The sequence below is a fragment of the Scyliorhinus torazame genome, chromosome 7, assembly GCF_047496885.1.
Source record: "Scyliorhinus torazame isolate Kashiwa2021f chromosome 7, sScyTor2.1, whole genome shotgun sequence".
In the NCBI taxonomy this organism is placed as follows: Eukaryota; Metazoa; Chordata; class Chondrichthyes; order Carcharhiniformes; family Scyliorhinidae; genus Scyliorhinus; species Scyliorhinus torazame.
Genome location: NC_092713.1, coordinates 113873405 through 113899479, shown reverse-complemented (window position 1 = coordinate 113899479; position 26075 = coordinate 113873405). Strand labels below are relative to the sequence as shown.

The 26075-nt window shown below is 54.1% G+C and overlaps 1 protein-coding gene and 1 long non-coding RNA gene across 2 annotated transcripts in view; one reads left to right on the top strand and one right to left on the bottom strand.

The window, feature by feature from the left end:
• Positions 1-26075, top strand: part of LOC140426474 (uncharacterized) — a 112916-nt gene that overhangs the window by 36400 nt on the left and 50441 nt on the right. Inside the window, exon 3 of the long non-coding RNA XR_011948212.1 lies at positions 11519-11687. This is a non-coding gene — a long non-coding RNA (uncharacterized lncRNA). The remainder of the gene's footprint in view (positions 1-11518; positions 11688-26075) is intronic.
• The window catches only part of LOC140426471 (L-selectin-like), a 63431-nt gene continuing 50527 nt past the window's right edge, over positions 13172-26075 (bottom strand). The window contains exons 8-10 of the mRNA XM_072511284.1: positions 25922-26035; positions 25466-25493; positions 13172-21050 (exon numbers count right to left, since the gene is read on the bottom strand). Coding sequence (XP_072367385.1) covers positions 21044-21050; positions 25466-25493; positions 25922-26035 — 149 coding nt within the window. The 3' untranslated portion in view covers positions 13172-21043. The remainder of the gene's footprint in view (positions 21051-25465; positions 25494-25921; positions 26036-26075) is intronic.

Sequence of the window (26075 nt, the reverse complement as noted above, 5' to 3'; positions counted from 1 at the left end):
AGGGGCGCTGTGAGAGGAGGCGGGGTGCTGTGATAGGGGAGGGGCGCTGTGAGAGGGGGAGGGGCGCTGTGAGAGGGGGAGGGGCGCTGTGAGAGGGGCAGGAGGAGGGGTGCTGTGAGAGGGGGAGGGGCGCTGTGAGAGGGGCAGGAGGAGGGGTGCTGTGAGAGGGGGAGGGATGCTGTGAGGGGGAGGGGCGCTGTGAGGGGGAGGGGCGCTGTGAGGGGAGGGGGAGGGGTGCTGTGAGAGGGGGAGGGGTGCTGTGAGAGGGGGGAGGGGCGCTGTGAGAGGGGAGGGGGAGGGGTGCTGTGAGAGGGGGAGGGGTGCTGTAAGAGGGGGAGGGGCGCTGTGAGAGGGGAGGGGCGCTGTGAGAGGGGAGGGGCGCTGTGAGAGGGGCAGGAGGAGGGGTGCTGTGAGAGGGGAGGGATGCTGTGAGGGGGAGGGGCGCTGTAAGGGGAGGGGGAGGGGTGCTGTGAGAGGGGGAGGGGCGCTGTGAGAGGGGGAGGGGCGCTGTGAGAGGGGGAGGAGGAGGAGGGGTGCTGTGAGAGGGAGGAGGGGGGTGCTGTGAGAGGGGGAGGAGGGGGAGGAGGGGGGTGCTGTGAGAGGGGGAGGGGCGCTGTGAGGAGGAGGAGGGGTGCTGTGAGAGGGGGAGGGGCGCTGAGAGAGGGGGAGGGGCGCTGTGAGGGGGAGGGGCGCTGTGAGGGGGGAGGGGTGCTGTGGGGGAGGGGGAGGGGGAGGGGTGCTGTGAGGGGGAGGGGGAGGGGCGCTGTGAGGGGGGAGGGGGAGGGGTGCTGTGAGGGGAGGGGGAGGGGCGCTGTGAGGGGGAGGGGGAGGGGCGCTGGGAGGGGGAGGGGGAGGGGCGCTGTGAGGGGGAGGGGGAGGGGCGCTGTGAGGGGGAGGGGCGCTGTGAGGGGGAGGGGGAGGGGCGCTGTGAGGGGGAGGGGGAGGGGCGCTGTGAGGGGGAGGGGGAGGGGCGCTGTGAGAGGAGGAGGGGCGCTGTGAGGAGGAGGAGGGGGGTGCTGTGAGAGGGGGCGGGGCGCTGTTTTAAACGGGGTGGGGTGCTGTGAGGAGGAGGAGGGGTGCTGTGAGAGGGGGAGGGGCGCTGTGAGAGGGGGAGGAGGAGGGGTGCTGTGGGAGGAGGAGGGGTGCTGTGAGAGGGGGAGGGGTGCTGTGAGAGGGGGAGGGGCGCTGTGAGAGGGGGAGGAGGAGTGCTGTGGGAGGAGGAGGGGTGCTGTGAGAGGGGAGGGGCGCTGTGAGAGGGGGAGGGGCGCTGTGAGAGGGGGAGGGGCGCTGTGAGAGGGGGAGGGGCGCTGTGAGAGGGGGAGGGGCGCTGTGAGAGGGGGAGGGGCGCTGGGGAGGGGCGCTGTGAGAGGGGGAGGGGCGCTGTGAGAGGGGGAGGAGGAGTGCTGTGAGAGGGGGAGGGGTGCTGTGAGAGGGGGAGGGGTGCTGTGAGAGGGGGAGGGGCACTGTGAGAGGGGGAGGAGGGGTGCTGTGAGAGGAGGCGGGGCGCTGTGAGAGGGGGAGGGGCGCTGTGAGAGGGGGAGGGGCGCTGTGAGAGGGGGAGGGGCGCTGTGACAGGGGGAGGGGCGCTGTGAGAGGGGGAGGGGCGCTGTGAGAGGGGGAGGAGGAGTGCTGTGAGAGGGGGAGGGGTGCTGTGAGAGGGGGAGGGGTGCTGTGAGAGGGGGAGGGGTGCTGTGAGAGGGGAGGGGCGCTGTGAGAGGGGGAGGGGCGCTGTGAGAGGGGGAGGGGCACTGTGAGAGGGGGAGGAGGAGGAGGGGTGCTGTGAGAGGGGGAGGGGTGCTGTGAGAGGGGGAGGGGTGCTGTGGGAGGAGGAGGGGTGCTGTGAGAGGGGGAGGGGTGCTGTGGGAGGAGGAGGGGTGCTGTGAGAGGGGGAGGAGGAGTGCTGTGAGAGGGGGAGGGGCGCTGTGAGAGGGGGAGGGGCGCTGTGAGAGGGGGAGGGGCGCTGTGAGAGGGGGAGGGGCGCTGTGAGAGGGGGAGGAGGAGTGCTGTGAGAGGGGGAGGGGTGCTGTGAGAGGGGGAGGGGTGCTGTGAGAGGGGGAGGGGTGCTGTGAGAGGGGGAGGGGCGCTGTGAGAGGGGGAGGGGCACTGTGAGAGGGGGAGGAGGAGGAGGGGCGCTGTGAGAGGGGGAGGGGTGCTGTGAGAGGGGGAGGGGTGCTGTGAGAGGAGGCGGGGTGCTGTGAGAGGGGGAGGGGTGCTGTGAGAGGGGGAGGGGCGCTGTGAGAGGGGGAGGGGCGCTGTGAGAGGGGGAGGAGGGGTGCTGTGAGAGGAGGCGGGGTGCTGTGAGAGGGGGAGGGGCGCTGTGAGAGGGGGAGGGGCGCTGGGGAGGGGCGCTGTGAGAGGGGGAGGGGCGCTGTGAGAGGGGGAGGGGTGCTGTGAGAGGGGGAGGGGTGCTGTGAGAGGGGAGGGGTGCTGTGAGAGGGGGAGGGGCGCTGTGAGAGGGGGAGGGGCACAGAGGGGGAGGAGGAGGAGGGGTGCTGTGAGAGGGGGAGGGGTGCTGTGAGAGGAGGCGGGGTGCTGTGAGAGGGGGAGGGGCGCTATGAGAGGGGAGGGGCGCTGTGAGAGGGGGAGGCGGGGTGCTGTGAGAGGGGGAGGGGCGCTGTGAGAGGGGGAGGGGCGCTGTGAGAGGGGGAGGGGCGCTGTGAGAGGGGGAGGGGCGCTGTGAGAGGGGGAGGGGGAGTGCGGTGAGAGGGGAGGGGTGCTGTGAGAGGGGGAGGGGTGCTGTGAGAGGGGGAGGGGTGCTGTGAGAGGGGGAGGAGCGCTGTGAGAGGGGGAGGGGCGCTGTGAGAGGGCAGGAGGAGGGGTGCTGTGAGAGGGGGAGGGGCGCTGTGAGAGGGGGAGGGGCGCTGTGAGAGGGGGAGGAGGAGGGGTGCTGTGAGAGGGGGAGGGGCGCTGTGAGAGGGGGAGGGGCGCTGTGAGAGGGGGAGGAGGAGGAGGGGTGCTGTGAGAGGGGGAGGGGCGCTGTGAGAGGAGGCGGGGTGCTGTGAGAGGGGGAGGGGCGCTGTGAGAGGGGGAGGGGCGCTGTGAGAGGGGCAGGAGGAGGGGTGCTGTGAGAGGGGGAGGGATGCTGTGAGAGGGGGAGGGGCGCTGTGAGAGGGGCAGGAGGAGGGGTGCTGTGAGAGGGGGAGGGATGCTGTGAGGGGGAGGGATGCTGTGAGAGGGGGAGGGGCGCTGTGAGGGGAGGGGGAGGGGTGCTGTGAGAGGGGGAGGGGTGCTGTGAGAGGGGGAGGGGCGCAGTGAGAGGGGAGGGGGAGGGGTGCTGTGAGAGGGGGAGGGGTGCTGTGAGAGGGGGGAGGGGTGCTGTAAGAGGGGGAGGGGCGCTGTGAGAGGGGAGGGGCGCTGTGAGAGGGGAGGGGCGCTGTGAGAGGGGCAGGAGGAGGGGTGCTGTGAGAGGGGAGGGGTGCTGTGAGGGGGAGGGGCGCTGTGAGGGGAGGGGGAGGGGTGCTGTGAGAGGGGGAAGGGTTGCTGTGAGAGGGGGAGGGGCGCTGTGAGAGAGGGAGGGGTGCTGTAAGAGGGGGAGGGGCATTGTGAGAGGGGGAGGGGCGCTGTGAGGGGAGGAGGGGCGCTGTGAGAGGGGGAGGGGCGCTGTGAGGAGGAGGAGGGGCGCTGTGAGAGGAGGAGGGGCACTGAGAGGGGGAGGGGCATTGTGAGAGGGAGAGGAGGAGGGGCGCTGTGAGAGGGGGAGGGGCGCTGTGAGAGGGGGAGGGGCGCTGTGAGAGGGGGAGGGGGAGGGGCGCTGTGAGAGGGGGAGGGGGAGGGGCGCTGTGAGAGGGGGAGGGGTGCTGTGAGAGGGGAGGGGCGCTGTGAGAGGGGAGGAGGAGGGGCGCTGTGAGAGGGGAGGAGGAGGGGCGCTGTGAGAGGGGGAGGGGCGCTGTGAGAGGGGGAGGGGCGCTGTGAGAGGGGGAGGGGCGCTGTGAGAGGAGGAGGGGCGCTGTGAGGGAGAGGAGGAGGGGCTATGTGAGAGGGGGAGGGGCGCTGTGGGAGGGGGCGGGGCGCTGTGAGAGGGGGAGGGGCGCTGTGAGAGGGGGCGGGGCGCTGTGAGAGGGGGAGGAGGGGTGCTGTGAGAGGAGGCGGGGTGCTGTGAGAGGGGGAGGGGCGCTGTGAGAGGGGGAGGGGCGCTGGGGAGGGGCGCTGTGAGGGGGAGGAGCGCTGTGAGAGGGGGAGGGGCGCTGTGAGAGGGGAGGAGGAGTGCTGTGAGAGGGGGAGGGGTGCTGTGAGAGGGGGAGGGGTGCTGTGAGAGGGGGAGGGGTGCTGTGAGAGGGGGAGGGGCGCTGTGAGAGGGGGAGGGGCACTGTGAGAGGGGGAGGAGGAGGGGTGCTGTGAGAGGGGGAGGGGTGCTGTGAGAGGGGGAGGGGTGCTGTGAGAGGAGGCGGGGTGCTGTGAGAGGGGGAGGGGCGCTGTGAGAGGGGAGGGGCGCTGTGAGAGGGGGAGGAGGGGTGCTGTGAGAGGGGGAGGGGCGCTGTGAGAGGGGGAGGGGCGCTGTGAGAGGGGGAGGGGCGCTGTGAGAGGGGGAGGGGTGCTGTGAGAGGGGGAGGGGCGCTGTGAGAGGGGGAGGAGGAGTGCTGTGAGAGGGGGAGGGGTGCTGTGAGAGGGGGAGGGGTGCTGTGAGAGGGGGAGGGGTGCTGTGAGAGGGGGAGGGGCGCTGTGAGGGGGAGGGGCGCTGTGAGAGGGGGAGGAGGAGGGGTGCTGTGAGAGGGGGAGGGGCGCTGTGAGAGGGGGAGGGGCGCTGTGAGAGGGGGAGGAGGAGGGGTGCTGTGAGAGGGGGAGGGGCGCTGTGAGAGGGGGAGGGGCGCTGTGAGAGGGGGAGGAGGAGGAGGGGTGCTGTGAGAGGGGGAGGGGCGCTGTGAGAGGAGGCGGGGTGCTGTGATAGGGGGAGGGGCGCTGTGAGAGGGGGAGGGGCGCTGTGAGAGGGGGAGGGGCGCTGTGAGAGGGGGAGGAGGAGGGGTGCTGTGAGAGGGGGAGGGGCGCTGTGAGAGGGGGAGGGGCGCTGTGAGAGGGGGAGGAGGAGGGGTGCTGTGAGAGGGGGAGGGGCGCTGTGAGAGGGGGAGGGGCGCTGTGAGAGGGGGAGGAGGAGGAGGGGTGCTGTGAGAGGGGGAGGGGCGCTGTGAGAGGAGGCGGGGTGCTGTGATAGGGGGAGGGGCGCTGTGAGAGGGGGAGGGGCGCTGTGAGAGGGGGAGGGGCGCTGTGAGAGGGGCAGGAGGAGGGGTGCTGTGAGAGGGGGAGGGATGCTGTGAGAGGGGGAGGGGCGCTGTGAGAGGGGCAGGAGGAGGGGTGCTGTGAGAGGGGGAGGGATGCTGTGAGGGGGAGGGGCGCTGTGAGGGGAGGGGGAGGGGTGCTGTGAGAGGGGGAGGGGTGCTGTGAGAGGGGGAGGGGTGCTGTAAGAGGGGGAGGGGCGCTGTGAGAGGGGAGGGGCGCTTTGAGAGGGGCAGGAGGAGGGGTGCTGTGAGAGGGGAGGGATGCTGTGAGGGGGAGGGGCGCTGTAAGGGGAGGGGGAGGGGTGCTGTGAGAGGGGGAAGGGTTGCTGTGAGAGGGGGAGGGGCGCTGTGAGAGAGGGAGGGGTGCTGTAAGAGGGGGAGGGGCGCTGTGAGAGGGGGAGGGGCGCTGTGAGGGGAGGAGGGGCGCTGTGAGAGGGGGAGGGGCGCTGTGAGAGGGGGAGGGGCGCTGTGAGAGGGGGAGGGGCGCTGTGAGGAGGAGGAGGGGCGCTGTGAGAGGAGGAGGGGCACTGAGAGGGGGAGGGGCATTGTGAGAGGGAGAGGAGGAGGGGCGCTGTGAGAGGGGGAGGGGGAGGGGCGCTGTGAGAGGGGGAGGGGCGCTGTGAGAGGGGAGGGGGAGGGGCGCTGTGAGAGGGGGAGGGGTGCTGTGAGAGGGGAGGGGTGCTGTGAGAGGGGAGGAGGAGGGGCGCTGTGAGAGGAGGAGGGGCGCTGTGAGAGGGGGAGGGGCGCTGTGAAAGGGGAGGGGTGCTGTGAGAGGGGAGGGGCGCTGTGAGAGGGGGAGGGGCGTTGTGAGAGGGGGAGGGGTGCTGTGAGAGGGGAGGGGCGCTGTGAGAGGGGGAGGGGCGCTGTGGGAGGGGGCGGGGCGCTGTGAGAGGGGGAGGGGCGCTGTGAGAGGGGGCGGGGCGCTGTGAGAGGGGGAGGGGCGCTGTGAGAGGGGGAGGGGCGCTGTGAGAGGGGGAGGGGCGCTGTGAGAGGGGGAGGGGCGCTGTGAGAGGGGGAGGGGCGCTGTGAGAGGGGATGGGGCGCTGTGAGAGGGCGAGGGCCTATGTGAGAGGGGGAGGGCCTATGTGAGAGGGGGAGGGCCTATGTGAGAGGAGGAGGGGCGCTGTGAGAGGGGGAGGGGCGCTGTGAAAGGGGGAGGGTTTCTGTGAGAGGGGAGGGGCGCTGTGAGAGGGGGAGGGGCATTGTGAGAGGGGGAGGGGCGCTGTGAGGGGGGAGGGGCGCTGTGAGAGGGGAGGGGCGCTGTGAGAGGGGGAGGGGCGCTGTGGGAGGGGGCGGGGCGCTGTGAGAGGGGGAGGGGTGCTGTGAGAGGGGGCGGGGCGCTGTGAGAGGGGGAGGGGCGCTGTGATAGGGGGAGGAGGAGGGGCGCTGTGGGAGGGGGCGGGGCGCTGTGGGAGGGGGCGGGGCGCTGTGAGAGGGGGAGGGGCGCTGTGAGAGGGGGCGGGACGCTGTGAGAGGGGGAGGGGCGCTGTGAGAGGGGGAGTGGTGCTGTGAGAGGGAGGAGGGAGGGGCGCTGTGAGAGGGAGGAGGGAGGGGCGCTGTGAGAGGGGGTAGGGCGCTGTGGGAGGGGGAGGAAGGAGGGGCGCTGTGAGAGGGGGAGGAGGGGGGGGCGCTGTGAGAGGGGGAGGGGTGCTGTGAGAGGGGGAGGGGTGCTGTGAGAGGGGGAGGGGTGCTGTGAGAGGGGAGGGGCGCTGTGAGAGGGGGAGGGGCGCTGTGAGAGGGGGCGGGGCGCTGTGAGAGGAGGAGGGGCGCTGTGAGAGGGGGAGGAGGGAGGGGCGCTGTGAGAGGGGGAGGAGGGAGGGGCGCTGTGAGAGGGGGAGGAGGGAGGGGCGCTGTGAGAGGGGGAGGGGTGCTGTGAAAGGAGGAGGGGCGCTGTGAGAGGGGGAGGGGCGCTGTGAGAGGGGGAGGGGTGCTATGAGAGGGGGAGGGGCGCTGTGAGAGGAGGAGGGGCGCTGTGAGAGGGGAGGGGCGCTGTGAGAGGGGGAGGGGTGCTATGAGAGGGGGAGGGGCGCTGTGAGAGGAGGAGGGGCGCTGTGAGAGGGGGAAGGGCGCTGTGAGAGGGGGAGGAGCGCTGTGAGAGGAGGAGGGGCGCTGTGAGAGGGGAGGGGCGCTGTGAGAGGGGGAGGGGCGCTGTGAGAGGGGGAGGGGTGCTGTGAGAGGGGGAGGGGTGCTGTGAGAGGGGGAGGGGCACTGAGGGGGGGAGGGGCTATGTGAGAGGGGGAGGGGTGCTATGAGAGGGGGAGGGGTGCTGTGAGGGGTAGGGGCGCTGTGAGGGGTAGGGGCGCTGTGAGAGGGGGAGGTGCACTGTGAGGGGGTAGGGGAGGGGCGCTGTGAGAGGGTAGGGGTGCTGTGAGAGGGGGTAGGGGAGGGGTGCTGTGAGAGGGGGTAGGGGAGCTGTGAGGGGGAGGGGTGCTGTGAGGGCGGAGGGGTGCTGTGAGGGGGGAGGGGCGCTGTGAGGGGGAGGGGCGCTGTGAGGGGGAGGGGCGCTGTGAGGGGGAGGGGCGCTGTGAGGGGAGGGGTGCTGTGAGAGAGGGTAGGGGAGGGGCGCTGTGAGAGAGGGTAGGAGAGTGGCGCTGTGAGAGGGGGTAGGGGAGGGGTGCTGTGAGAGGGGGTAGGGGAGGGGCGCTGTGAGGGGGTAGGGGAGGGGCGCTGTGAGGGGGTAGGGGAGGGGCGCTGTGAGGGGGTAGGGGAGGGGTGCTGTGAGAGGGGGAGGGGTGCTGTGAGAGGGGGTAGGGGAGGGGTGCTGTGAGAGGGGGAGGGGTGCTGTGAGAGGGGGTAGGGGAGGGGTGCTGTGAGAGGGGGCAAGGGAGGGGTGCTGTGAGAGGGGGCAAGGGAGGGGTGCTGTGAGGGGAGGGGGTGGGGTGCTGTGAGAGGGGGAGGGGTGCTGTGAGAGGGGATAGGGGAGGGGTGCTGTGAGGGTAAAGGGTGCTGTGAGAGGGAGAGGGGAGGGGCGCTGTGAGGGGGAGGGGAGGGGCGCTGTGAGAGGGGGAGGGAAGGGGCGCTGTGAGAGGGGGTAGGAGAGGGGTGCTGTGAGAGGGGGAGGGGCGCTGTGAGAGGGGGAGGGGTGCTGTGAGGGAGGGGTGCTGTGAGAGGGGGAGGGGTGCTGTGAGAGGGGGAGAGGGTGGGGCGCTGTGAGGAGGTAGGGGAGGGGGTTGGGGAGGGGTGCTGTGAGAGGGGGAGGGGAGTGGTGCTGTGAGGGGGGTAGGGGAGGGGTGCTGTGAGAGGGGGTAGGGGAGGGGCGCTGGGAGGGGTGTTGTCAGAGGGGGAGGGGAGCTGGGGGAGGGGAGGGGTGCTGTGGGAGGGGGAGGGGCAGAGGGAGAAGGGCGTTGGGGGAAGGGGGGTCATTGTGAGGGGGAGAGGGGCAGTGTCGGGAGGAAGGGGGACGTGAGAAGGGAAAGGCCTCTGAGGGGGAGGGCACACTCAGGCAGGGAGGGGTATTCTGACAGGGGAGGGGGCATTCAATCGGGTGATCTCAGACAGAGGGTGTGGAGGACATTCTGACACAGTGGTTGGATGGGGGGGGGGTCACTCACTTAGACAGCTGAGCACTCAGAGAGAGGGCACACAGACGGAGAGGGGGCACCCAGACAAGGAAAGGAGAGGGGAACTTTGTCAGGGAGTGTGGCACTCAGACATAATAATAATCATCTTTATTATTGTCAGAAGTGGGCTTACATTAACACTACAATGTAGTTAGTGAAAAGCCCCTGGTCGCCACTGAGAGAGAATTCAGATAGTCCAAATCACTTAATTACATGGGGCCACACAGTTGTGGGTGTTGGGTGCAGCACCCATGTGGGGATGGGGGTATGCACCGAGTCGGAGGACAGTACTCAGTTGGTGGGGTGGAGGGTGCAGCACACAGTCAGGAGCTCAGCACCCTGACAGAAAACGCAGAGGTGGGGATATGAGCTAGAACCAAAACGGCCAGCGGCAGCATCACCTACATCGCAAGTCCACATGCCAAGCAGCAATAAAAAAAACCTCGATGGGGAACCAGGGAGACTAGAAAAAACAGATACACAATTGGATTGTTATGCCACACCAATCTCTTTCTTATTTGATATAACCAGCATTAGTGTTTCTTCCTTATAGAACTAAGGGATGGTGCAATGTGTGGAAATGCAAAAGTGGGTTGGAAGGCTTTCTAGCTGTACGTATCAATCCCTGATGGCCCGAGAAAGGGGAATATGCGAGCAGCCCAGGAAAATGTTGCATTTTAAATTTCCTTGAGCAGTAGCACTCCCACAAACTATTGCGCGATATCACTAATTTTGCTGCAGTGAAGTCCCTGGCTGAGTAAAATCACCCTATTTCTCCCCCCACCAAAAGAGAGCTTTCCTACTTGGGGTAGCTAGACCAGGGGGGCGGGGAGGTGGGGGTGCGGTGGCTGTGAGAGAGAGATATGGACCGGTAACAGCAGTATTTTTAACCCACGCATTGTTCATCTGAATCAGCTTTGTTGTTTTAACTTTAAGAATTCCAACACCACCTGTGCAATATTGTTTTATTTTCTCCTGCAGCTGCTTTCACCTGTCCACAAGGTCATGTATAGTTCTTTCATGAACCTTGCAGAGAATATTTTCCTCCCAGCCCACTGCTATTTCTATATTTGAATGATTCCCCATAGTGCCTGTTTCCTTCCCTCCTCTAACTTTTTAATTTCAAGTGTTTGAAGATGTTCCACATCCGTGACTGAATAAACCAACAATCAGAACGCTGAGGAAGAAAACATCTATCCCTTGAGGATTAGAATTTAAACTCATAACCTGTGCTTGATATAAAAATGATTGCCCACTGACCTCTTCGCATGTCATCTAATTTAGCTACATAGTTTAACTGATTGGAAATTGATTCACGCACACAGTGACATCAAGAAAGGTTCTCCGCAACTAATTGATATTTCTGATGAACAGGCTTAGATCTTGCCAATTAAATAAGTTGAAAGTAATAAATAAAGCACTAGTCTCTTTCATTAAACAAGCATCCATTTTTGCTGTTTTTATGGGCGGCACGGTGGCACAATGGTTAGCACTTCTGCCTCACAGCACCAGGGAACCGGGTTCAATTCTGGCCTTGTCTGACTGGAATTTTCACTTTCTCCCTATGTCTGGGAGATGTGCAGGTTAGATGGGGTTGCAAGGTTATGGGGATAGGGTAGGGGAGTGGGCCTAGAGTTTCTCTTTCAGAAAGTCGGTGCAGACTCGATGGGCCGAATGGCCTCCTTCTGCACTGTAGAAACTCTATGGTTATATTTGTGCACATTGACCAAGTACATCATTAAGATATATTTAAAACAAATACATTGTTTGCCTCTACAAGGGCTTTTGTTGCTCAAATTATTTTAACAGCCCTTGTGCGAATTGCAGAAATGTTCAGTAGGTTAAACTTGGATGTTGCAGTTCACTCTGGACTCTCCTTTTTATATACTTAAAGAAGCTCTTGAAGTCTGTTTTTATTACACTTGCTAGTTTACCCTCATGTTTATCTTCTCCCTCTTTTGTTTTGGTCATCTTTGTTGGTTTTTAAAACTTTCCTAATGCCCTGGTTTACCACAAATCTTTGCCACATTATATATATTTTTTCTTTCAATTTAATACTCTCCTTCACTTCCTTGGTTAACCATGGTTGATTTATTCCCTTCCTAGAATCCTTCTTCCTTACTGGGATATATCTTTGTTGTGAGTCATGAACTATTTTCAGGATGTTCTGCCATTGCTGAACAACCGTCTTTCCTGCTAAACTCCTTTCCCAGTCCACTCCAACTTACTCTGCCCTCATTCCTTTATAATCATCCTTATTTAAGTGTGGCACAGTTGTTTCTGACCCAAGTTTCTCACTCTCAAATTGAATGCTAAATTATACCATATTATGGTCACTGCGTCCTCGGGGATCTTTACTCTGAGATTGTTTATTAAACCTGCCTCATTACACATTACCAAATCCAAAATAGCCTGACCTCTGGTTGAATACACAACATACTGTTCCAGGAAACCGTTAGACTGTTAGACCACTGTCAGGAATTTGGGAAATTAGTGAGATTACAGTGAATGTGAGATTAAATTAAAAATAACAAATAAGTAACAAGATGAGCAGAAGTCTGGAGACATTGAGGAGTGATGGGCCATTTCAGAAACATCTTTTGCCAGAGATCAATGAGGCTATACAAATGGTAACTTCTCAAGGCAAGGTATTTGAAAGAGGTATACAGCAGAATCCAGATTGGGAACATCAAAGAGATTGAACAATATAACCGTTGGGCCCCTCATTGGCTGTTTTCCATCCAATAGCTCAACAGGACAGTTCCATCTGTGACTTGAGCCATGGAAGCCTGTTCCAGCTAACATTTAAAGCCACAGCAGATTGAAGAGACTCTCCTCGAAAAGACGCAGTTTTGTGCCTTCGCTGAACCAGGAAGTGAATTTTTCGCAGACTTGGTCACCTAAGTGGGATTGTGAGGTAATTATTAACTGGATTTAACCTATCGAGATATTAAAATTGGATGTTGCTTGGGAAAAGGATGTCTCAGTTGAGTTCAGGGAACGTGGACATATTTTGGAACAAGAGGTAACTTCAGATAATATGGTGTGTTTAGTTATTCATATTCGTACGTGTCATGGTATATGTTAGTCTTTTGTTGAGTGTTTTTTCTTTTACTTTAATAAATATTCTTTATTACTTTATTGATTGTTTACACAATGACTGGACTGGTTTCTCACTGGGTTGTACATTGATCCTCACATAATTGCAAACAAGTTATCCTTCAGGGTTTTGAGACACTCTCGCAAGTAACATCAGCGGAGTTCTAAACACCACACCTGGAATACAGTGAACTGTTTTGGTCCCCTTATTTAAGGAAAGATATTCTGGCATTGGAGGCAGCCCAGGGAAGAAGGTTGATGGAGGAATTTTCTTATGAGGAGGGGTTGAGTAGGTTGGGTCTGTACTCATTGGGGTTTAGAAGAATGAGAGGCAACCTTATTGAGATATATAGGATTCTCAGGGGCTTGACATGGGAGATGCTGCAAAGGTGTTTCCTCTCGTGGAGAGTCTAGGACCAGAGGGCATAATCTCAGAGTAAGGAGTCGCCCATTTAAGACAGAGATGAGGAGGAATTTCTTCTGTTAGAGGGTAGTGGATCTTTGGAATTGTTTACCGCAGAGAGCTGTAGTGGCTGGGTTGTTAAGTATGTTCACGGCTGAGATAGACAGATTTTTAATCAGTTAATGGAATCAAGTGATATGGGGAAAAGGCAGGAAAGTAAAGTTGAGGATGATATCAGATCAGCTATGCCCTCATGGCAGAGCAGACTTGATGGGCCGAATAGCCTACTTCTGTTCCAATATCTTATGGATGTTGCAGTCTGAAAGTAGCATTTGTGTTAGTGTTGTGTACAACAATTTGAATCTGACAACAAAATAGGATTTGCAACTTAACCCTTTTATTGTACTTAACCCAAGTCTTTGACACACGCAGTATCATTAAGCAGTGGACACAGAGAGAAATAAACATTATCATATTATTTTCCCTGAGTAGAGACCAACAATGATATTGTTGATCTTGACTTTACAATTGTAAACTAAAGTTCAAGGACCTTATAAACTTGTAGTTATGCACACAGTCCTTGTTGATTTATTGTGACACAATGGGCACAATTTTACTAAATGGGAACATAGTCACATTGTGAGGGTGTTTAGCCGCCTGTTTCCTGATGCTCGCAGCACCAAGATACACCCCGCTATTTAATGCTCCCCCGGGTTAGATGGGGGCCTCAGCGGGGAACGCATGGCTGAGGCCGCACTTAGCCCCGTTTTGTGCACTGAGGAGCTTTGCTCGCCGGAGCTCCTTGGTGTAGCAAGAGATCCCGTTGCGGCCCCCTGACTCCCCAAGCCTCAACGCACTGTGGAAGGGTCCCCGGGCCCCCCGCATCCCCCCACCACCCCTGGCCAGATGGCCACCTCATAAAAAATGCCAGCCTGACACCCTGGTAGTGTCTCTGCCAGCTGGCAGTACCACCTTAGCAGTACAGATTTGCCTAAATATGCAGATTCACATAAAAGTGATCCCATCCACAATGGGCAGGATTTATATCACAATGGCGAGATCGAGTTAGATCTCGCAAGGTGTGGCAAGCCGGGTAGATCCCAGGGGTGAGGTCTCCCGGCTTCTATCGGCCACGCTGTGCCGTGGTATGCAGCTTTTCAGGTGCAGAACGTCTGTAAAATCGCACCCAGTAAGTGTTATTGTGAACAAGATACCCAGAATCCACTTAAATATGCATTTACCATTTAAATATTGCCACTAATCAATCTGAATCAATTAATCTATTTACATATTTAACCATAAAGCATCCTGGGATTAACAATTTAAACCACATTAATTGTAGCTACAATACAAATTCACAAGCCATAAATCATGGCACAGTATGGTATCATCCCATTGGCCATTTTAGGTGATGTGGAGCAATGCAAAAACAACTGAAGATATGATCAGACATAACTCTGATTGTTCTAATAAAAGCCTAATTTTCTATGTAATTGTTTATTTTTTAGATGTAGTATGTATCTTTAGCTGGGATCTTATATCATGAACAATTTCTTAATTCTCTTCAAAATTACAAACCAGTGTCCCCAATCCTTGAACTTTTCCTTAATAAGATGTCAAAGCGATAGAATTTTCAGTGAAGATTCAGTCTCTCTGAAATAATTTCCTTCCTCTCAATTCTTTTTCAAGAAAATTTATTTTTTCTTCTGCTTTTCTGAAGGCTCTGGTTCCTGGTGCAGGCTCACAGATGCTAAATATCCTTTAGCAATTTCTCAACCTGCCCATTCTTCATGTGTGCGCCTAATCAGTGAATGCCATCCAAGGAGGAACTTTCTGACACTAGTAAGTTTTCAGGCCAGATATGTACCTCCCAATGGAGACAGGAATCAGGTGGCAAAACACTGAACGTCGTTTTTTTGCTGGAAAACCAATTTCCTCTGTCTTCCCAACCATGAGAGCTGCTGGGAGTTTCAAAAGAGTGAGAGGAGCTGGAATTTGAAAGAGCGAGGGGAGCCGGAAATTTGAAAGAGCGAGAGGAGCTGGGAGTTTGAAAGAGAGTGAGAAGAGCTGGCAGTTTCATAAGAGTGCGAGGTGCCGAAAGTTTCAAAAGAGCGGGAGGTGCCGGGAGTTTAAAAGAGTGAGAGGAGCCAGGAGTTTAAAAGAGTGAGAGGAGCCAGGAGTTTAAAAGAGTGAGAGGAGCTGGGATTTTCAAAAGAACGAGAGGGGCCAGGAGTTTGAAAGAGCGAAAGGGGAGAAGGATAAATACAAATGCCGGTTCATAAAATTGCATGGGACCAACCAAAGCAGCTGATTGTTGAATAAGTCCATGTGAGTATTTTCAATTTTTTAACCTAATTCATTGCTTAAAACTAAGGTAGGGACTAAAAAATTAAATAAAAGGAGTATAGAACATTATCGTTCAATTGTAATAAAAGTGTTAAGTAAGAAATAACGTTCCTAGCTAATGTAAATAAGGCCTCTTGCTAAAGTAATTTTGTTTTCAGGGAGTAACTAGCTTAATCAAGAGAGACATCATGGGGTACACCTCAGAACTGTGATATGCTCCTCCTGCAGAATGTGGGAAATGAGGGACGCTTCTCGGGTCCCTGGTGACTAAGTGTGCAGAAGGTGTGTCTAAATGCAGCTTCTAGCTAACGGGATTTCAAAGCTGGAGCTGCAGGTGGACTCATTGTGGAGCATCTGCGATGCTGAGGAAGTCTTGGATTGCACGATTAGCAGGTGATCACAGCACAGGTGAGGATTGCACAGGTGGGTGTGGGTGACCACCAGTCACAGTAAAAGACTCAAGAGGTAGTGCAGAAATCCTCTCTGGGCATCTCCCTCTCAAACAGATATATTATTATGGATACATTTGGGGCTAGCCTCTCAGGGGAAAGCAGTAGCAGCCAAGTCCATAGCACCATGGGTGGCTCTGCTGCTCAGATGGGTGGGAGGAAATGAGTGGCAGGACTATAGTGATAGGGGATTCAACAGTTAGGGACACAGACAGACCTTCAGTGGTCACAAACGTGAATCAAGGATGGTATGTTGCCTCCCTGGTGCGAGGGTCGGGGATGTCACGGAGCGGCTGCAGGGCATTCTGGGGCGGGCAGATGAACAGCCAGTGGTTGTGGTACACATTGGTACCAATGACGTAGGTAAACTAAGGTGAGGACCTGCAAGACGAGTACAGGAAGATAGGAGATAAACTAAAATGCAGGACCTCAAATGTAGTAATCTCAGGATTACTCCCAGGAGGATAGATCAGATGAATCCATGGCTGGACAGATGGTGTAGCCAGGAGGGATTCAGATTCTTGAGCCACTGGGATCAGTTCTGGGGAAGGTGGGGTCTGTACAAACTGCACTCGGGCAGAGTTAGGACCAATGTTCTTGTGGGGGCTTTCGCTAGTTCAGTTGGGGAGTATTTAAAGTAGTGTGCCCAGGGGATGGATCAAAGGAGTAGGTCAAATTCATATCAGGAAAATGGAGGTGGAACATTAACGAGTGATGTACAAGATGTGGTAATAGACTTGAAATTACAGGAGGAGCAAGGGTTAAATAGTGGGGTTGAATTGTTTATACTTCAATGCAAGGAGTATTGCAACAAGGTAGATGAGTTAAGTGCACAAGTAGACACATGGTGCGTATTCCAGTGACCACGTTGTGCTCGTTCGAGATCACAACATGGGCGAGAATCTGGGAAGAGCCCACCCGCGGGTCTCAAGGCGCCTCACAGGATACACCCTAGTCCCGCAAGGTATCGGAATCGGTACTCTGCCCAAAACTGGCGGGACCAAACGATTCTCGCTAAAGTAGGTCGTAAATCTACTTACGGCCTACCTACCCAGGATCTACCAGTCTCCCTCAATCCACCAGCCTCCCCAGGGAGGCTGCAGCCAATCAGTACTGGACACAAGAACGTGAACAGGTGGAATGGACCCAGGAGTCTCCCGGGCAATTGGAGGCCCCTGGGTGGCAGGTCTGGTGCAGGAAATGAAATGAATGGCGCCCTGGCCTTCCCCCTAGAACGTGGGCACCTTGGCACTGCCTAACTGGCACCTTAGCAATGCCACCCTGGCACTGCCAAGCTGGGAGGAGCACTGACTGGGCACCAGGGTGGCAGTGCAAGGATGCCCAGGTGCCAGGGGGGCACTACAAAGGGTCAGGGCCTGAAGGGGGCCATGCCCATGAAAGGAGGATGGAAGGGGGATTTTGAAGGGTGGGGGTGTGCAGGGGCAGGTATGTACTGTGATTGGGGGAGTGACGGGTGAGGGTCCTGGAAGGGGGGGTGCTGTAAGGGGGCTTGGGGGATGGGATCTGAAGAGCGGGGGGCCCAGAGACCCCATAGTGGGATGTCCTCACTTGGTGGGGGGGTAGTATCCATGTGTGTGAGGGTGATATTTCCCATGATTGGGGTGTGGGGGACCCACAAGCTCACTTAGAGAGCAGGGTACCCTTTCAAAATGGTGGCCTGATCTCTGATTTCAGTTCCCCTCTGCTGAAAAAAATTCTAAGTGTGGGCTAAACTGGTGAGAACATCCTCAGGGCCCACAAAATGATTAAGTGTCATTAGATAGCGATGGGGAGTTTAAAAAAAAAATTTAGAGTACCCAATTAATTTTTTCCAATTAAGGGGCAATTTAGCGTGGCCAATCCACCTACCCTGCATATCTTTTGGGTTGTGGGGGCGAAACCCATGCAAACATGGGGAGAATGTGCAAACTCCATACGGACAGTGACCCAGAGCCAGGATCGAACCTGGGTGCTCGATGCCGTGAGGCTGCAGGGCTAACCCACTGCACCACCGTGCTGCCCAAGCAGTGGGGAACCTGCCGGCCAAGCTGGCGGGAAACTCCCTGAAAAACCTGCCACAAATGAATTTTGAAATTTTTTCATTAAATTTCACCCATGGCAGCAGGATGTCATTGCTAAAATGGAAACCTGGCTAAAGGAGGGGCAAAATTGGCAGCTCAATATCCCTGGTTACAGAGTTATCAGGCAGATGGGAGTGGGAGATGAAAAAGGAGGGAGAGTAGCACTAATGATTAAAGAATCAATTCCAGTTGTGAGAAGGGTTTATTATATGCTAAACGAGTTGAGCTTAGAAATAAATAAGGGGCAGTGACACTATAGGGAGTATACCACAGATCCCCAAATTGTTAAAGGGAGTTAGAAGATCAAATACGGAGGCAAATTGTAAGAACAAGAGGGCAATAAGAGTAGGAGACTTTAACTATCCCAATATCAACTGAGATTCAAACAATATAAGGGGAACTGAGGGAGCAAAATTTGTGCAGGTGTCCAGGAAAATCTTTTCAACCAATTAGTGACAAACCCAACGAGAGGAGATGCAATTCTCGACCTAGTCTTGGAGAACGAAAAAGGCCAAGTGGGTGAGGTGACAGCTGGCGATCATATCGGGGATAGTGATCATAATTCAGTTAGATTCAGTATTACCATGGAAAAGGACAGGGATAAAGCAGAAGTAAAGATTTTGAACTGGGGGAAGGCAAATTTTGCAGAAATGAGAAGGGACTTGGCTGAAGTAGACTGGTCAGCATTGCTAGAGGAAAGATCAGTGGAAAACCAGTGGGAAGCACTAAAAAGCGAGATCTTAAAGGTGCAAAGTAAACATGTCCCCTCCAAAAATAAGAGTGGTACTGCCAAATCTAGACCCCCCTGGCTGTCGAGAGGAATACAGGGGAAGATCAAACAGAACAAGAAAGCATTTGATAGGCATAAAGAACTAAGCACTGCTGATAGCCTAGACGAGTATCGGAAGGGCAGATATGAAGTCAAAAAGGAAATAAGGAAATCAAAGAGAGGGCATGAAAAAAGATTAGCAAGTAAAGTTAAAGAAAACCAAAGATGTTTTGCCAATATATTAATGGTAAAAGGTTAGTTAAGGAAAACGTGGGGCCTATCAGAGATGAAGAAGGGAACTTGCGGGTAGATGTAGAGGTTCTGGGAAGGGTTTTAAATGAATATTTTTCTCTGTGTTTACAAAGGAAATGGATGATGCAGATATCTTAGTCCAGGAGGTACACTGTGAGATATTGGATGGGATAATCATAAAGAGAGAGGAAGTACTCAAAGGGTTGAAATCTTTGAAAGTTGATAAGTCGACAGGGCCAGATGGATTGTTTCCGAGGCAGGAAGGTGGGATTAGAAAGGGCACCTGGGTGTCCTCAGGCTGGCACGGAGAAGATTGGCCAAATTATTCTATGATTCTACATGCCATTGTCGTGTGGCCTTTTCATAGGCCTAACATGCACATGTGCCTACTCTGAGGTCAGTGTTGTCATTGTGAGGACCATAGGAATTTTGAATTTCCACCGCCATGCTATTTTTGTGCACTGGTGCAGGTTTTGAAAGCCCCCCCAAAATGCACTTCCTTGGAGAGTGTGTGAGCACTGGGAGAAGCCTGCTGAGGAATCTGGAACATTCTTCCTGGCAAGTGTTAAATGTTTTGATGTCTTCAAATGTCACTGTGTATTGTAATGATATAATGATTGATCATAAACTCAGCCCCACTTATTAGTGTCAGAAAGAGCCTCCTTAGATGGTTTAGCTACAAAAAGCAACACATAGCTGAACTGCTCAAATGTGAGTTGATCAATGCATGACTAACACTGCGTAAGTGTTGATATGCATTACGGGGCGGGATTCTCCGACCCCCCGCCAGGTGGGAGAATCGCCGGAGGTCGGCGTGGATCCCGCCATCCTCGTAATTCTCCCGCCCCCCAAAAATTGCCCCGGCGTGAGTCGCGCCGCCCGCCTCGGAGAATGGCGCGACTCAATGGGCCCCGGGGCTGACCGAATTCTCCGGCCCGTGATGGGCCGAAGTCCCGCTCATCTTTGCCAGTCCCGCCGGCGTAAATTAGAGTAAGTCCCTTACCGGCAGGACCTGGCGGCGCGGTCGGGCTCCGGGATTCTTGGGGGGTCGCGAGGGGATCTGACCCCGGGAGATGCCCCCACGGTGGCCTGGCCCGCGGTCGGGGCCCACCAATCCGTGGGTGGGCCTGTGCCTTGGGGGGCACTCTATTGTTCCGCACTGGAGGCTGTTGTCTTCTGCCATTCCCGGTGCAGAAGCGAATCCCTGTGCGCATGCGCGGGGATAACGCCAGCACGTGCTGGCGCCCCCGCGCATGCGCCGGCTGGCGGAGGCCCTTCGACGCCGGTTGGCATTGCACCAATCCCCTTTCCTGCCGGCCAGCGGGGCGCCAACCACTCCGGGGCGGGCCTAGCCCCTGAAGGAGCGGAGGATTCCACACCTTTGGGGCGGCCCGATGCCGGAATGGTTCACGCCACTCCGTCCCGCCGGGACCCCCGCCTTACCGGGTAGGGGAGAATCCCGCCCACAATGTCTTAATAAATTCAAAACTGTAGAGATATATGTTGCCAAACACTCTTGTCATGTTTTGGACTGAGTTTAAACGTCCAGAATGAGGATTGAATGAGAGTTGATTGTTTGAGGTTTCATGTTTTCATCTGCACCCATTGTGATTGCATGATTCCCAAGGGGAAGCGGCTCTGGGGCAGAGATGGCAGGCATGGGAAGTATGAGAGGGCATTTGGCATGATGGAGCATGGAGGACATCGGTGTATGTAGGGGTCATGGAGTGACATGGAGGATATGAGGGAGAATGAGATGGGCATGTGGGATATGAGGAAGCATGGGATGAATGAGAGAGTGTGGAGGGGCAGGGGGAGGGGTGAATGGTGAGGTTTAGTGGCCTGAAGAATCATATTGGAAACGGCTGACCCCAAGAATCATGGTGGGCCTTCCACCAGCCTGTTTGGTGTCCATACTATACATTGCACATGAATGAAATGAATGAATGAATGAAAATCGCTTATTGTCACAAGTAGGCTTCAATGAAGTTACTGTGAAAAGCCCCTAGTCGCCTCATTCCTGCGCCTGTTCGGGAAGGCTGGTACGGGAATTGAACTGTGCTACTGGCCTGCTTGGTTTGCTTTAAAAGCCAGTGAGTTAGCCCAGTGTGCTAAACCAGCCCCTCATGCGTAAAAAACAAATATCCAGGGAAAAATTAAACATTTTTTTAAAATAAATTTGGAGTACCTAATACATTTTTTCCAATTAAGGGGCAATTTAGTGTGACCAGTCCACCTACTCTGCACATTTTGGGGTTGTGGGGGCGAAACCCATGCAAACACGGGGAGAATGTGCAAACTCCACACGGACAGTGACCCAGAGCCGGGATCGAACCTGGGACCTCGGCACTGTGAGGCAACAATGCTAACCACTGCGCCACCGTGCTGCCCTTGGGAAAAGTTAAACATGAGTTTGTTGTGCATTTCTGAAGCTGCAAAAGAACCCGATTCGCATTTTGTAAGCCTGTGACAAAAATCTGACCCTTATCTCTACACAGTAGCCAACCAAGCAAACTAATTAAACAAGGCAATTAATTTAACCAGTATCTTATACATTTTAAGTAGTTTTTCTGAAGTATAGAGCAGCTTGTTGGATCTCGAAAACTGTTCAGTAATGGTTAATAACTTGGGACATAAACATTAGTTTCTCCTCTCAATTACTATTAGAAATCATTAAGTGTGACATCTTCACATTTAGACACAGTCTCAGGGCATAGTTTTACAGATTGGTATCGTTCTATATCTAATACATTTTAAATTTTTTTCAGGAATCATAGTGACAAAATGTCTCCAATTTTTTGTGAAGAAAATACATGTTTCAGGTGTTGAACATCTGCCTTTTTTCTGGTTGAGTCTTGGAATTGGCCAGTCTATTTAAGTCCTATAATAAGGAAAAAAATTGAGAATCTGTTACCATTATTTGATTTCAGCACTTTAAATACAGTAGTCTGACTAAATATGGTGCACGGTTCCTTCATTAGAAGTAGACCAACATGGGTGTCCACTAATTAGTTGCTTAACAATGGTTAGCACAATTGCTTCACAGCTCCAGGGTCCCAGGTTCGATTCACGGCTTGGGTCACTGTCTGTGCGGAGTCTGCACATTCTCCCCGTGTCTGCGTGGGTTTCCTCCGGGTGCTCCGGTTTCCTCCCACAGTCCAAAGATGTGCAGGTTAGGTGGATTGGCCATGCTAAATTGCCCTTAGTGTCCAAAACTGCCCTTGGGTGGGGTTACTGGGTTATGGGGATGGGGTGGAGGTGTGGGCTTGGGTAGGGTGCTCGTTCCAAGGGCCAGTGCAGACTCGATGGGCCGAATGGCCTCCTTCTGCACTGTAAATTCGACAATCTATAATCTATACCCATAATTATCAATAGTTCTTAGTTACAAATTGAAGAAAAGTTAACTTGTATTCATATATTAAGAAAAAGATCAAACTGCACTGTTAAGGTGAGGGTCGGGAATGGCACAAATACCACAGAGGCAATTAGGAACAAAGAACAAGGAAAAGTATGATGTGGATGTGCCGGCGTTGGACTGGGGTGAGCACATGAGCACAGTAAGAAGTCTTACAACACCAGGTTAAAGTCCAACAGGTTTGTTTCGATGTCACTAGCTTTCGGAGCGCTGCTCCTTCCTCAGGTGAATGCAGAGGTCTGTTCCAGAAACATATATACAGACAGATTCAAAGATGCCAGACAATGCTTGGAATACGAGCATTAGCAGGTGATTAAATCTTTACAGATCCAGAGATGGGGTAACCCCAGGTTAAAGAGGTGTGAATTGTGTCAAGCCAAGACAGTTGGTAGGATTTCTGGCCTGCAAAATCCTACCAACTGTCCTGGCTTGACACAATTCACACCTCTTTAACCTGGGGTTACCCCAACTCTGGATCTGTAAAGATTTAATCACCTGCTAATGCTCGCATTCTAAGCATTGTTTGGCATCTTTGAATCTGTCTATATATATGTTTCTGGAACATACCTCTGCATTTGCCTGAGGAAGGAGCAGCGCTCCGAAAGCTAGTGACATCGAAACAAACCTGTTGGTCTTTAACCTGGTGTTGTAAGACTTCTTACTATGCAAAGAAAAGTATGGCACAGGAACAGGCCCTTCGGCCCTCCAAGCCTGTGCTGACCATGCTGCCCGTCTAAACTAAAATCTTCTACACTTCCGAGGTCCATATCCCTCTATTCCCATCCTATTCATGTATTTGTCAAGATGCCCCTTAAACGTCACTATCGTCCCTGCTTCCACCACCTCCGGCAGCGAGTTCCAGGCACCCACTACCCTCTGTGTAAAAAAACTAGCCTCGTACATCTCCTCTGAACCTTGGCCCTCGAACCTTAAACCTATGCCCCCCAGTAATTGACCCCTCTACCCTGGGAAAAAGCCTCTGACTATCCACTCGGTCTATGCCCCTCATAATTTTGTAGACCTCTATCAGGTCACCCCTCAACCTCCGTCGTTCTGGAGAGAACAAACCAAGTTTATTCAATCTCTCCTCATAGCTAATGCCCTCCATACCAGGCAACATTCTGGTAAATCTCTTCTGCACCCTCTCTAAAGCCTCCACATCCTTCTGGTAGTGTGGCGACCAGAATTGAACACTATACTCCAAGTGTGGCCTAACTAAGGTTCTATACAGCTGCAACATGACTTGCCAATTTTTATACTCAATGCCCAGGCCAATGAAGCCAAGCATGCCATATGCCTTCTTGACTGCCTTCTCCACCTGTGTTGCCCCTTTCAGTGACCTGTGAACCTGTACACCTAGATCTCTGACTGTCAATACTCTTGAGGGTTCTCCCATTCACTGTATATTCCCTACCTGCATTAGACCTTCCAAAATGCATTACTTCACATTTGTCCGGATTAAACTCCATCTGCCAACTCTCCGCCCAAGTCTCCAAACGATCTAAATCCTGCTGTATCTCTGACAGTCCTCATCGCTATCCACAATTCCACCAACCTTTGTGTCGTCTGCAAACGTACTAATCAGACCAGTTCCATTTTCCTCCAAATCATTTATATATACTACGAACAGCAACGGTCCCAGCACTGATCCCTGTGGAATACCACTAGTCAAAGCCCTCCAATCAGAAAAGCACCCTTCCATTGCTACTCTCTGCCTTCTATGACCTAGCCAGTTCTGTATCCATCTTGCCAGCTCACCCCGATCCTGTGTGACTTCACCTTTTGTACCAGTCTGCCATGAGGGACCTTGTCAAAGGCCTTACTGAAATCCATATAGACAACATCCACTGCCCTACCTCCATCAATCATCTTTGTGACCTCCTTGAAAAACTCTGTCAAGTTAGTGAGACATGACCTCTCCTTCACAAAACCGTGCTGCCTCTCGCTAATACGCCCATTTGCTTCCTAATGGGAGTAGATCCTGTCTCGAAGAATTCTCTCCAGTAATTTCCGTACCACTAACGTAAGGCTCACCGGCCTGTAGTTCCCTGGATTATCCTTGCTACCATTCTTAAACAAAGGAACAACATTGGCTATTCTCCAGTCCTCCGGGACATCGCCTGAAAACTGAGGATCCAAAGATTTCAGTCAAGGCCTCAGCAATTTCCTCTCTCGCCTCCTTCAGTATTCTGGGGTAGATCCCATCAGGCCCTGGAGACCTATCTACCTTAACATTTTTCAAGACGCCCAACACCTCGTCTTTTTGGATCTGAATGTGACCCAGGCTATCTACACACCCTTCTCCAGACTCAACATCCACCAATTCCTTCTTTTGGTGAATACTGATGCAAAGTATTCATTTAGTACCTCGCCCATTTCCTCTGGCTCCACACGTAGATTTCCTCGCCTGTCCTTCAGTGGGCCCACCCTTTCCCTGGCTACCTTCTTGCTTTTTATGTACGTGTAAAAAGCCTTGGGATTTTTCTTAACCCTATTTGCCAATGACTTTTCGTGACCCCTTATATTCCACACAGGCTTTGTCTGTTTCCAACCTTCTAGTCCGGACAAATGCCTCCTTTTTCTTTTTGACGAGGCCTACAATATCTCTCATTATCCAAGGTTCCTGAAATTTATCCTTCTTCTGCATAGGAACATGCTGGTCCCGAATTCCTTTCAACTGACATTTGAAAGCCTCCCGCATGTCAGATGTTGATTTACCCTCAAACATCCTAGGTTCTTCAGTTCCTGCCTAATATTGTTATAATTAGCCTTCCCCCAATTTAGCACATTCACCCTAGGACCACTCTTATCCTTGTCCACCAGCACTTTAAAACTTACTGAATTGTGGTCACTGTTCCCAAAATGCTCCCCTACTGAAACTTCTACCACCTGGCTGGGCTCATTCCCCAATACTAGGTCCAGTATAGCCCCTTCCCTAGTTGGACTATCTACATATTGTTTTAAGAAGCCCTCCTGGATGCTCCTTACAAACTGCCCCATCCAAGCCCCTATCACTAAGTGAGTCCCAGTCAATATTGGGGAAGTTAAAGTTTCCCATCACAACAACCCTGTTGCTTTTACTCCTTTCCAAAATCTGTCTACCTATCTGCTCCTCTATCTCCCGCTGGCTGTTGGGTGGCCTGTAGTAAACCCCCAACATTGTGACTGCACCCTTCTTATTCCTGATCTCTACCCATATAGCCTCGCTGCCCTCTGAGGTGTCCTCCCGCAGTACAGCTGTGATATTCTCCCTAACCAGTAGCACAACTCCGCCACCCCTTTTACCCCTTTTGATGAAGATGAATTGGCTCAAAAGTTCTCTTTTCATCAAGTGCCGGGTCAAGAACAACGGTTAAATGAGGAGGAAAGAAGACAATATAAATATGAAAACAATGATTCGGTGATACCAAACCTATAACATAGAGGGTAGGAAGAGGGGAAGATTGAAGGAGGTAAGGAGTTCCATAGTTGCCAGACCTGGGAAAGAATAACTGAAAGTAGAAAATTGTCATCAATTGGAGGAATAAATTGGATGAAGGACTGAGGGACGAATGAAAATCTGAGGGGAGACACAATATGATGAAGTTGAGGGGACCGATTGAGATATAGGGAATAGAGTGAGAGTTAAAATGGGCCTGATAATCAGGCCAGTGAAAAACATCTGGGATTTGGAAGTCTCAGTGAGAGGTGGTAGTGGCTTTTACCATTCAGGAATCCAAGCAGATACATGACCTAATTAACCACATTGTTCCATTAGAAGATAAAGCTGAATTTCTACTCGCTACAGTCAACATTCCATTTTCCAGTCAATTATTCAAACATTTGAGAAAGCAGTCAACTGGACTGTTACATTCTGTACACAGATAGATATAAAGCATTACCTTATAGATGAAAAACCTTTCTGCATCACTAGAAGACAAAAAAGTAAATATATCAATGTATATCGCAGCTCTAAAATAATGGATGTATTATGTAATAAATTTGGATCAATGTGCATTTGAGGAATAATGATCACTGTGATAGATCTAAATCTAATTTCCACAGAAGAGAGCGAAAGACTGTTTCTATTACATTCCTATTCTCCAGAACGGAGAATCCAGGTCCGGGTAACAAATCTTTAGAATGGGGCCGTCGGTTTTAGTCTGTCCAGGCAGCCAATTAGACCAGAAACCTATGTCATTGCTATTTGGTCATCACTTATTCATTAAATCTTTCTCATTTATATTAACAGATCAGCGGCAAAATTAACTCAAGAAATGTGCGCATGAGCAGAGAGAGAACTTTGTGTAGTAATCAAATAGCAGAAAGGTGAAATTTGTTTAAAAAAAAAACATTACCTTTCTTTCGATAGTGTTTGATAAGCCAGATAACAAAGGGTACAGAAATTAAGCAGGCTGCTCCAGGAGCAATGAAGATCAATTTTGTATATTTGTGTTGTTCCTGCAGAATACCTAAAACAGAAATGAAAAGCTGCAAATGTGATGACAAGGA